General features: G+C 45.3%; 1 protein-coding gene across 1 annotated transcript in view; it reads left to right on the forward strand.

Moving 5' to 3' along the window:
* The window catches only part of Slc44a3 (solute carrier family 44, member 3), a 59,398-nt gene that overhangs the window by 33,251 nt on the left and 13,128 nt on the right, over nt 1-13,019 (forward strand). The window contains exons 11-12 of the mRNA XM_013018240.1: nt 3,360-3,516; nt 7,207-7,293. Coding sequence (XP_012873694.1) covers nt 3,360-3,516; nt 7,207-7,293 — 244 coding nt within the window. The remainder of the gene's footprint in view (nt 1-3,359; nt 3,517-7,206; nt 7,294-13,019) is intronic.

Here is a 13,019-nt window from a genome sequence, read left to right on the forward strand (position 1 = left end):
TGTCTGGTGTGTACAAAGCTCTGGGTTCAATCTTCAGCACCACTACAATCGATCTAAAATGGATTTCCAGAAGAAATAGTTAAACCATTGTCTCCAGACAGAAGAATTGGGGATGGGTGAAGAAAACTGCCATTTTTGCTATTGACTGACCAGTACTATTGGGCTTTTAAAGTCACTTTATTGTTAGGATTAAAATTAATGAACTTAAAACACACGATGATTTCTTTTTAGTCATATAGTTCTTTTAAAAGGAATTTTAAGATGAGTAGATCCAAAGAATGTGATACCTATTCACAATGGAATTTTACACAGCCATTAGAAAGAATAATATCATGTCAGTTTCAGGGAAATGGATGGACCTAGAACAAATCATGTTAAGTGAGGTAAGGCAAGCTCAGAGAGACAAATGGCACATGTTTTCTCTCATATGCAAAACTAGTTCTAAAATACACTGGGTTATTATAAATTTACAGCTCTCTAGGTATTCACATGGAGACCAAAGGAAGATACGCTTAGGAGAGGAGCAGAAAGACTATGTCCCTCTGATCATATAAAAATGATCTTTATTGAAATGAATTACAAGAAATTGAAACAAGAGGTTTTTTTTCTTTGTTGCTCTTTTTGTTTCCTTTTTTGTCTTGTTTATTCATTTATCTGTCTTTGGGAAAGAAAGGGGGGCACAGAAATGGGGGGACAAAGGCTGAACAAATTCAGCAGCAGTACTCACTAGACACTATGTGAAAACTTGTGTTATGGGGATAGGAGGGAAAAACTGGGGAAAAGTGAGGGAAAAAATGTAACATTGTCGAAAAAGAAATGTACTTTTCTTCCTTTTTCGGTTGTGGGACTTGAGCTCGGAGCCTGAGCACTGTCCTTGAGCTCATTTTGCTCAAGACTAGTGCTCCACAGCACCATTTCTGGTTTTCTGGTGGTTTATTGGAGATATGAGTCTCATGGACTTTCCTGCTTGGGCTGGCTTTGAACAGTGATCCTCAGATTTCAGCCTCCTGAGTAGCTGGTATTACAGGCCTGAGACACCAGTGCACCGCAAGAAGTGAACTCTTTACCTGACTTATGTAACTGAAACCCCTCTGTACACCGCCTTTATAATAACATTTTTTTAATTTAAAGAAAGAAATTCCAGCCAGGTATTTGTTTTAATATGAAGATGATTTGGTCTTCCCTGTCCCCATCCCAAACTTGTCTGTCCATCACCCACTGGGTTAGTACCTCAACGCCCATTCTCTAAAACATGGTGGAGTACAGAGACCAGTAGCATTTTAAGCCTCCTGGAGGTAATCGCCTCTTCTCCGGGCAGGTTTTGCTGCTGGCAAGAGAGACAGAGCTGAGGGCAGCAGCTGCAAGTATAGCCAGGAGGGATGGCAGATGGCTGGTACTGGGGAATGTGTGTAGCAAAGGGTCTGCCAAGACAAGGTCTCACAGATCCTTCGCTTAGCCGTTTTGTTTTTTTTTTTTTTTCCTTGCAGGGTTGTGTCTGGTTTTGAGGGCAGGTATTGAGTGTCTCCTGGCCTCTGTGAGCTGGCTTGGGTTGAAAGAGCCTTCTTTGCTTTCTTTCTTTCTTTTTTAACGTTGTCTCTCATCATGTGATGACCCAGCTGCTGGAGCCTCTGTATCTTCTTCCAGCCAAGTGCTGCTGAGCATAGAGTCAGAAGGAAAGCAACCGTGCCTTGAAACCAGTTATCCCCCAGCAGTGAAACCTCAAAAACGGAATGTCTAACTCCAGACTTCAATACCTGGGGGGGGAACCCCCCCAACACCAAGGGCTCCCATTCACAGTGCCTGTGAATCTTTTCTTCCCTGCTTCCAGATGGAAAGCAGGTGTTTTTCTCTTCTCCCAATCTCTTGAGCACCAGGAATAAGTTCTGAGGCACATAAATCTCAATGGAAAAGTAAACATTCTTCCTTAAAATGAAGAAAGGAAAAAGATATGTCAGATTTTCCTGGCTGACACTCCTCATGTATCAGATCCAAATGAATTCCTATCAGCAATGGCTTCCCTGGCCCAAAATGTCCACAGCATCTTTTTTTTTGGGGGGGGTAGAGGGGATGAGGGACAACTGGGCTGCAGCTCTTCTGCTCCCTCAATTACTGTCCTGTTCTCTCTTTTTTTTTCTTCCTAATGATTTAAAGTAACAGCAAGATGCAGCCATTGCCAGCTCATGAGACATTGCTGGCTACGATTTTTTCTTCCTGAAAACCCAAGCTGTTGTCAAAACCTTAATTCACATGGACGTATGAGCAACCTGGGAAAGCTGTAGAGGAAAGCGGTCTTCGCTTGTAACCCAGGAAGTTGCTTCTCGGAAAGAGCTGCGTTTTCTGGAACTGGCATCAGAGGAGGGAATTCAGAGGGGTTACAACAGCTCTCCTCCTTTGTTTTATCTGCTAGGGTTGGGTAAGGGGGTGAGGGGAGGCTGTGCCCATTCAACTCTTTTGTCACTTCTGTTTCTCTGGGCAACTGACTTGAGCACATTCTTGGGTGCTGTGTCAAGTCATGGGGAGTCCCATGAATGATTCACACTGAAGCGACCTGTGATGAAATCAGTTGAATTTGCCGGAGCCCAGAGCTGTGCAGAAGTCAGACACCCTGGCTTCTGGGTTTCCTTTGAATTGGATCTCACTGCAGCCTTGTTGGCCACATCCTGGTCCTGCTCCTGTGATCTGATGATGCTTTTTATTATCAAGCTAATGCTGGCCATATTTCCCTTTGCTCCCATGTCATTCAAATAGTTGACTGTAAGAGAATTAAATTTAGGGAGATGGGATAAACAGACAACTGGATGTGCTGTAAAAGACACACTTGTTCATTTTTAACTCACCAGTATTTTTTATTTCTTTTTTACCCTCTGTTTGTGGCATTGAATGCCACCAAAAGGAATTAAATTAGCTACCACAGAGCAGATGAAGATCTTGCCAAGTGCTATTGCTTACTTGCTTGCTTTCCTTCTTCATTTCTGTCTTTCTTTATTTCCTTTCTTTTTTTCTTTTTCTTTCTCTCTCTCTTTCTTTTTGTTGGTCATGGGGCTTGAACTCTGGGCCTGGGTGCTGTTCCTCAGCTCTTCAGCTCAAGGTGAGTGCTCTACCACTTGAGCTACAGCACCACTTCCTGTTTTCTGGTGGTTATTTGGAGAAATGACTCTCAGACTTTCCTGCCTGGACTGGCTTTGAACCTTGATCCTCAGATCTCAGCCTCCTGACTAGCTAGGATTACAGGCCTGAGCCACCTGCTCCCAGCTTGCATTCCTACTTTCTAAGTCATTGGTGCATGGATGGTTTGTGCTGAAGAGGATTCTTGTTGCTTTCCGAGGTGGTTTTGAAACACTGTTTTCTTCTGTTCCCAGGAATAAGAACGACCCTCCTGACCATCCAATTCTTTCATCCCTCTCCATTCTTTTCTGCTACCACCAAGGAACTGTTGCCAAAGGATCTTTTTTAATCACTGTGACGAGGATTCCAAGGATGGTTTTCATGTACATGTGTAACACCCTGAAAGAAAAGGTAAGGGCAAGACCAATCACTGAGGAAATTAAGGGCTGAAAACTCAAAGGGGCCTGGGACTGGAGTGTGGCTGGTGGCTGGTAGTGGCCAATCAGAGGCCCCTGTGCTCCTCGGGCCATCCTGCCAGAAGGCCATGCTCCCAAGTTTTGGGTTTGATGATGGTCTAATTTTTTTTTTTTTTTTTGTCCAGTCGTGGGGCCTGAACTCTGGGCCTGGGCACTGTCCCTCAGCTCTTCAGCTCAAGGCTAGCGCTCTACCACTTGAGCCACAGCGCCACTTCCGGCTTTTTTCTTTTTGCTTATGTGGTGCTGAGGAATCGAACCCAGGGCCTCAGGCATGCAAGGCAAGCACTCTACCACTGAGCCACCTTCCCAGCCCCAGTCTAATTTGTTTTTGTTTTTGTTTTCCAGCAGGGGAACTGGAGGTAGTTGGGAGGGTACAAAGCCTATTTTCCTTCAAATTAAAGTGCAGATCAAATATAGCCAGACACTGGTGGCTTACACCTACAATCCTAGCTCCTCAGGAAGCTGAGAGCTGAGGATTGGGGTTCAAAGACAGCTGAGACTGAATCCATGAGCCTCTTAATCCATGAGCCAGTTAACCAGCAAGAGGCCACAAGTGGAGCTGTGGCTCACATGGTAAAGTGCCAGTCTTGAGTGAAAAAGCCAAGTGAGAGCATGAGGCCTTGGTTCAAGCCACAGTACTAGCACATCTCTCTCTCTCTCTCTCTCTCTCTCTCTCTCTCTCTCACACACACACACACACACACACACAATGTAGATCAAATGGGTTGGCTTCTGCAGGAGAAATGTAAACCAGTGTTTGTAACTATTTAGCATGCTTTATTTACAGTAGGAAAATACATTATAACATAGGAATGATCTTGGTTTCTGTTTCAATGCTGACATACCCACCTCCCCGCCCTTCCTGCTGCATTTTCTAAAGCATACTACAGGGAAGTAATGGGTGTGGGTGAGGAGGAAGGGTTGAAGAGAGAGAGGGAGGGAGGGAGGGAAAGAGAGAGGGAGGAAAGAGGAGAGGGAGGGTCAGAACTCTGTGTAAATGTGTTGGGGGGAAGGGAAGGTGCACACATGCTTTTTGAAATCAAGAAATGGGCAAGCTGACCTACATCTCAGCTCAAAGGACAGAGGACTGTAGGGCTTTTGTGTTGAGAATTTTCTCCTCCCTGGGTTTTATTTCCATGCACATTTGGTTCTGAATGCCAGTGGAAACCAGAACACCAGGAAAACAGCTGTTCTCATGGTATTTCTAGCCTGCCACACAAGGAAGCTTGGACTTCACCCAACTTTCCTGTTCTCACACATTGTTCATCTTTCCCCAATCCCGACATCAGGCTTCAAGACTTGATCCGAGTTTTCAGCAAGCTACCTGAGTCTAACCCTTGAGAGCCACTCACTTAATTCTATGTCCTTCGTAAATGGAGGACATCGGACACGTGGGCTTGTATTATGGTTAAGAATTATTTAGCTTTGCCCTTTTAGGCAGACATCTGAGTTGTTGGCATTTGAAAGTCTGCAATCAAGATTTGAGAGTAGCATGTCAATTAGAAAACGATGGACTGAATTTCACATGAAAATTACCTGGCTTCCATTTTTCTGAAATGCATGCTGAGCAGTTGCCTCTGATCGGAGAATATTTCCTTGTGTTTCTATCAAAGTCTCGCCTGGCTCCATTTTGATATTTGAAGACACATTGCTAGCTCTTCTGGGGGCAAATCTAGTTACTTCTGGCTCCTGAATTTTGGAGTCTTGGGAGACCTTCAGAAAGATTTCTTGAATGTCACAGCCTTTTATGTAAAATATAGTCGTGCATATGTACGTACACACAAACATACATATTCTGTTTTTGTGTGTGTTTATCTATATGAAGACATAGTTATGTATTAACTATTAACCCTATATTTATGTTTTAGTAGGCATATATTCATTTGTTAACATATGTATTAATGGTAGATTATCATAAATAAATCACCAGCTGGGAGCTAGCTATCCCTCTTCCAATGAGCCATGTTAAGCCTTTTGGGGAAGCAGCCTTCCATTACCCAGAAGAGAAGTTTCTAGAAGTCCCAAGGTCACTCTGACCAAGGTCTGAATGATTATTTTTCACCCCCTTTTCCATCCCAATTCCACATCAAAGCAGCCAGATCCTTTTTTTAATGATGACGCTGCTGGCAACTAGAGCCTTTCTTAGGTTAAAAAGAAAATAAAACAAATCTGCAGTGGCCTTACAGCCCGGTACCGTCTACACTGAAAACATTTTGCACAGCTCTGTGTGATCTTTCCTACACTAAATTGGCTCATTCAAAGCCTCTGCCAGGCCAAAGAGGATCCAGATCAAGTTTCATCCAACTGAATTAAGTCTGGGGCAAGAAAATGTCCATATAAGGCTGAGTTACTCCTGGGGTCCTTGCAGCACACTATTTTAGGATGGGTCGCAAGAAATGTTTCCTTCTCTGGGGCATGAGCAAGACAGAATGAGGTGCCCTTCCCCCAGGCCTTTTATTTAATTATTCACTTTTGAGTTATACACAAATCCTAGTTATATTTCCAAAGGCTGAATTGTTCCTTGAGATGTAGACCTTGAACGTTTCATAACAGGATTTCATTTCCCCCAAAGTCAAATTTGATTATTGATGTGGGCAGATACCCAGGGTCTGTGTTTTGTTGGTTGGTTGGTTGGTTTGTGTCCTTGGGATGTAAAATTTCCATGAACATAAACTTTGGGTTAAGAAGACAAAGTAAAGCTGAAAGCAACCTGGATGCCTGATAATGAGAAATTGACTCAATGGCACACATCTGCCAAAAATTATACTGTAGGACAATTAACTATTTTACTATGTGAAAATTAGTTATATGGTATTAGAATTATATGTATAATGAGTTGAAGAAAAGCAAACTGTGCCAGGGACAGTGTACAGTGTACATGCCTTTAATCTTAGCACCAAGGACACTGAGGCAGGAGGGTTGGGAATTCAAGAAGGCTGGGCTGAGCTACTCAGCAAGAACCTGTGTCCCAAATTTAAAAACAAAACAAAACAAAAAATCCTGCTAAGCGCCAACGGCTCTAGCCTATAATCCTATGTAATCCTAGCTACTCAAGAGACTGAGATCTGAAGGTCAAGATTCAAAGCTAGCCCAGGCAAGAAAGAGTATGAGACTCTTATCTCTAATCCCCAAAAAGCCAGAAGGGGAGCTGCGGCTCAAATGGTAGAATACCAACCTTGAGCAAAAAAAAAAAAAAAAAAAAGCTAAGGAACAATGCCAAGGTGCTGAGTTCAAGTCCCAGGATTGTCACACCAAATAAATAAAATAAAACCCCAAATTTACGAAGCGCAGTGTGCTGTTGGAGATACCACCCTCAGAGGCAGATGAAGAATGAGAGGCATGCTCTCAACTAGAGTCTGAATCTGCTGTTGTGTTCCCTTTCTGCTGTGGTTAACAATCCCCCACAACAGCTAAGCCCAGGAGAGGAATTTAGCTCTTTGTAATGATAGTCATTGAAAGCATGCACAAAACAGAGCTTCTCCCACTCGGAAGGAGAGCTCTCAGGATTCCCCAGGTGTGTCGGCTGGCAGATGGAAACAGTGGCCCCCTGGAAGCTGCCTGCTCACCTTCTCTCCTCTGTCCCTCCCTCTGTTCCTGTGGCCGTGGTCTGGATCTGATCCCACAGCAGAGCACATGGTCCAGGGCTGCATCCAGAGGCTGTTGCTCCTGTGGGTGTTGGTGTGTATCCAGATACTTGCTTCGTCTCAACCAGGTATGAGCCCTACCCTCTACCCCCAGAGCACCCCGGGGCAGCTGCTAGCTCTCAGGTCAGAGACTGGCAAATTCTTTTGTGAAAGGAAAAGAAAAAAAAAAAACAACACGTAAATCTGTTAGACTTTTAAGCCGTATACTCTCAATTGAATCCACTCAATCCTGCCGCCATCATTGTAGACAAAATTCTGCCAGTACAACTTCATTGATGGCTGCTGGCCTTCACAGGATTTCACATGTTAAGGTATCCTTTTGTTTCTTTCCCCAACCATTTTAAATTTGTAAAATAAAATCATTGGTAGCTACATCCATGATCTAAATGGATCACCCAGGCTGTGGTTTGCAGAACCTTAGGCTATTAGAGCTACTCTTAAAATTCTGAAAGAAATGTCATTCTCCTGTCCAAAGTAAAATAAATAAATAAGTAAATAAACCAAGCAAGCAAGCAAGCAAGCAAGCAAGCAAGCAAGCAGAGGGCGTCTTTAGAAACTCTGACATAATGAATATACATCCACTAAGAGTTCATTTTCATTGTCTTCAAAGGCCATAATTTTCCTGTTTTGGGGGGGTGGGGGTGGGAGAGAATTGCCTCTCTCATTTTTCTATATTTCACCAGCCTTTCCTTTTCAAGCTATAAATATTCCTTTAAAATCATAAACAGGATATCCTGCAATTGTTTGAACTTCAGATTGTTTTTTTTTTCCTCCCCTCTCCTGAATCTTCAAGTTGATGAAAATTTAAATACATGTTTTATTTTTCTGTCGATCATCTAGGAAAGTTTAATGGCCCATCCTCACATTTACACAATGCAGTGTTTTTGTTAGTCAGCGGGCTGTTTTATAATTTAAATGTTTTCAGAGGTCGCACTTAAGGGAAGTAGTTTTTATCATTGCCCATCTCCCTAATAAATGCACCAGTACAAGTAAAGGGGCTAATTATACCGTCCATGTTTAATGTCTTATAAGTAGTACTTATAAGAATACCTTTTATTATTCCAGAAAGAAAAGCTCAGCTCTATTTTTAAGGCTCTGAAGAATCTTGGAGTGTATTTCGGAGCATAGTTGGCTTTCACTTGGATCCCCTCAAGCTAAAACACAATTGTCGGCATGTCATGGCACTTTTTGGAGTGATGGGTCATAGAGCCAACACTTGTGAGATGCCCGGCACTCTCCTTAGAACTGAGTGCATAACTCTGGACATCATCTTACACCATTAAAATATTGGAGATGTAGTACAAAAACAGGTTGTATTTGCATGAAAAGTTGAGGCTAAGGGTCATTTAGACTCGAGAAAGAAGAAAGGCATAAGGCCATGGATGTGAATACGTTGGCCACATGGGCCTCTGAGACTCCTGGTTGTTATAGAATGTGAGTTCTTTCTGCATCCCTTCTTTCACTGGTGGTTTTCAAGCTGCCCATAGCAGCCCCTGGGGCATATTGCAGGCCCCTCCCCATCCAGAGGGGGAAGCCTGGAGTGAGGAGGAGCGAGGATGGGCTCTGGTTCCATCCGCTCCACCCCATCCTGCTAGTCAACCACAGCAGCTGCAATCATGCTTGGTTTGGGCCAGGCGTCTCCTGAAGGCTTCCTTTGACGACAGGTCTCTGCAGCTAAACATTTGGAAATTACTGTCTCCTGTTTTCACATTCACTCTTCTCAGTTATTCTGAAGGACATGTTTTTGGCTTTGTGAAATTGCGGGGGGGGGGGGGGGGGGGGGGGGGGGGGGGGGAAGGAGAAGGATGAGGGTGGGGGGGGGGGGGGAGGGAGGAGGCAAGTACTGGGACTTGAATGCAGTGCCTTTCCCTGTGGCTTGGCTTTTTCCCTACAAAGGTTGACTCTCTGCCACTTGAGCCATAGATACACCTCCAGCTTGTTTTTGCTAATTAGAGATAAGAGTCTCAAGCCTGCCTTCAGCTGGCTTCAAACTGTGATCTCATATCACAGCCTTCTGAGTAGCTAGGATTACAGGTGTGAGCCACCAGCACCTCACAAATTTGATTTGATGTAAACAGTAACATGCCACCTCACACCTGCAAACCTGGTCACTCAGGAGACTGAAATCTGAGGATCGTGATTTGAAGCCAACCCGGGGCAGAACAGTCCCTGAGACTCCTAAATCCAATTTAACCACCAAACCACCAGAAGTGGAGCTGTGGCAAAACCCTCAAGGGCAGCACCCAAGCCCTGAGTTCAAGCCCCAGGACTAACACACACACAAAAAAGTGTCACCTCCCTTCCTTTGCTATCAGTGTAAGCACAGGTCTTGGCTTCCTGTCTTCTCACAAACAACTAGCACTGGTCAGAAAGGCCCCACAGGGTGGTAGAATCGGGCACAGAGAAACACCTATTGCTTCCTGGGGAATATGCTCAGCTCTCCCCTCCCCCTGCTCCACAACCTGCCCTGCCTGCCAACTCTCCCGCTCCCCCGCTTCAGTGAGCATAATGTTGGTCTGTCTTCTGAGCCTTTGTGGCCGACTTGACTGTGTAAAATCTCAAAGCCTTCTCACTCTCCAGCCCTAGCAGCCAACTCCGTGTCAATGCTTCTCTTTCTCCCTGTCCCTCAATAGCAAAGGCGACCGGTGACTTTGGGTTCATCCCAAGCCAGTGACTTCCTCTCTCCCCCCAGAAGAGCGTGGATCTCAGGGAGGAATAACAAATAGAGCAAAAGCGCTCTGACTCCGAAAAACAAGGTCCTGAGGAAGAGGAAGTTCTATTGGTCACCGCCTTTGCCATAATAGGTAACCTTGTCATTGAGTGTCCACCCCGCCCTGCTGTGGCAGAGGTGGCTCTACTTCGTGCCCTCTCTCCCCCACCCCAGCTGGTGTAGCGCTATTCTGGGGCAGCCAGCTGATGTAGAGAGGCACACCCCTTGCGTGCGTGTTTAAGAAGAATACTCGCATGTGTGTCAATACGATCGTTGGCATGAAGGCTCATTTATAGCCAATCATAATCCCCGCCCACAGCCAGCTGTTTCGTGGCAAATGCTACCACTTCAGATAGAAAGGAATTAAGGCACCTCTTTGTCAGAGGCCCCAGACTGTCTGGGAGAAGACAAACGGAATCCTCCTGTTTCCTGGAGCCAGGCTCGGAAGCTGCTAGTGTATGACCAGGGCTTTGTGCAGCTTCGCTGGGAGCCTCTCAGGTGCTCCCACCTGCTGTGGCCTAGGCCCCAGGAGGGTGACACCCTCAGCTCTCGTCTGCGCATGGGCCTCTGGACTGAGGCCTGCAGGCTGCCGCCATCTTACACTGGACTGTCTGAAACCCTCAGAGTGACTTAGAAGTCCTGTACTTCTGGGAGGCACGATTCATATTTGTTAAATGAATGGTTGCTTTACTATGGGAAAGGGCGACAGGGGCACCGGGACAATCAGGCAACTCTCCTGGGAGACAAGGGAGCGTTCAGCAGGGGTGGCTTTGATTTGCTCCGAAATGTGCAGCCTTTGAAGATATGAACACTGTTTTTGTCTTGGGCCTTGACCACGTACTGATCTTCTGCTACTTGAGTGTGTTAACTGCCTGTGCTCCCTCAGAAATCCCCTGTATGGGTGTTCTTTTTCCAACTTGTGTGTGTGTGTGTGTGTGTGTGTGTGTGTGTGTGTGTATGCGCTCACCAGTTCTGGGGCCTGAACTCAGAGCCTGGGTGTTAACCCTGAGCTTTTTTTTTTTTTTTTCCCTCAAGTCTAGCCATAGGTCTACTTCCAGATTTTTGCTTGTTAATTGAACATTAGAGTCTTAAGAACTTTCCAGCCTGGGCTGGCTTTGAACCATTATCCTCAGATTTCAGCCTCCTGAGTAGCTAAAATTGCAGGTGTGAGCCGCCAGTTCTCAGCTTGGTTGTTTGTTTGCTTGCTTGCTCTTTTTCTTTTTTGTCAGCTGTGGGGCTTGAACTCAGGGTCTGGTTACTGTCCCTGAACTTTTCTTACCAAGGCTAGTGTTCTATCACTTGAGCCATAGCTCTACTTCTAATTTTCTGGTGGTTAGTTGGAGTTTTAGCGTCTCATAGACTTTCCTGCCAGGGCTGGCTTTGAACTGGGATCCTCAGATCTCAGCCTTCTAAGTAGCTAGGATTACAGGTGAGCTACCAGAACCCAGCTTTTTTTTTTTTAACCTAAAAACACTTGGGTTTTGAGAGGTAAAGTGGTAATTTTCCTGACATATACAGAGAAGAAAGTAACAGCTAACTTGCAAGTCTTTGCTTTTCCTCATCAAAGTTCCAAAGTATCAAGAGATACGAGAGTCAAACAGGGCTCACCTGTCTATGGGATTATGATAAATTAGAGGTAGGATTTTTTTTAAGCTCTTAGTTTTGACCTGGCATGTAATGGCACTTCCTAAACAAATGGAAAGTGTTATTATTATCATCATCTACCTACAGGGAAGTGTGTGAGCTCCGGGTTGCATCCTATAATACCTGAACTAGTGTCCACTCACCAGGCTATTCAGTAAACTCACGCAGTCAGTTGGCAGAGAATCAGTAGCTACTGGAATCTTCTCTCTTCCCTACCCCATCTTCACTCAGAGCCACCAAGCTGACCACCTGTTGGGCTAGCTGAGTTACTAAGCGCTCCATCTCTAGCAAGGCAAAGCAATAGGCAAGTCTTCCCAGCCACCAGGGGTCACGCAGGTCTAAAGCTAATACATGTTTTCAGGTTCCAGGGCCCCCACCACTCGCTTCTGCATCTAGCTTTCATTTTCTTTCTCCTCTCCCTATTTTCAACAACTAAGAGCAGGGGTGACATTACCCAGCAAAGGTAGCTGGGACTGTTTCCAATAGCAGTGGCTTGTGAGCCTGAGCTCCACACAGAACATGAAGAACCCCTGTGTAGTCTCTGTATCTTCCCAACATGATGTGCTCTGAGTACACTAGAAATAGTGGGGAGAGCCACTCATGGTTTTAACTTCCATCTAGGAGAGCCATCTTCAGAGCCAGGCGCTAGTGGCTCACATCTGTCATCCTTGCCACTTAGGAGGCTGAGATCTGAGGATCGCAGTTGGAAACTAGCCAGGGTAGAAAAGTCTGCGAGACTCCTATCTCCAATTAACCACCAGGGAACTGGAAGTGAAGCTGTGGCTTAAAGAAGTAGAGCACTAGCCTTAAGCAAAAAGAGCTCAAGGACAGAGCAGCCAAGCCCCGAGTTCAAGTTCCACGACCAACAAAATAGAAGCCCAAAGAAAACCACCTCAGGGGCAACAAAACCCAGTTTCCTCCTAAATAAGGAAGCAGTGACTCATGAAGACACAGCTGTGATGAGCCCTGTGTGGATGGGAGGATCTGGAAGCCATGGAACAGACACATTCTAATCCCTTCCCTCTGCAGGTTAGTGTTTGTGGTAGACACCCTGGTACCCAAGTCCGGCCTAGACCCTCAGCTAGGACTACAGGTAGAGTGCAGGAGGCTGCTCACGATGAAAGATGTAAACATGATAGATGGGTGTCAACATTTCCCCAATTCATTTAGTGTGGAAAATGAAATAATTAAGTAGCTCCTGCCACAAATCTAATCGTCCTCATGATGGAGAATAGGTTTCTTCACATGTCCTTTGTCTTTGGCTCTTCAACTGCAACAAAGTTGAAATAACAGCAGCTCTGCCCTTCTCCACAAGCCAGGCCCGCTCCCACTCTCACACCTTATTTCAGCAAGGCACTGACTGTGGGTCCATCCCTCAACTGACATTTTCCAGCTTTCTCCCTCCTAGACACAGCAATGTGTGGGGGGGGGGAGGCGAGG

Source organism: Dipodomys ordii, unplaced genomic scaffold (assembly GCF_000151885.1).
Source record: "Dipodomys ordii isolate 6190 unplaced genomic scaffold, Dord_2.0 Scaffold39, whole genome shotgun sequence".
Classification (NCBI taxonomy): domain Eukaryota; kingdom Metazoa; phylum Chordata; class Mammalia; order Rodentia; family Heteromyidae; genus Dipodomys; species Dipodomys ordii.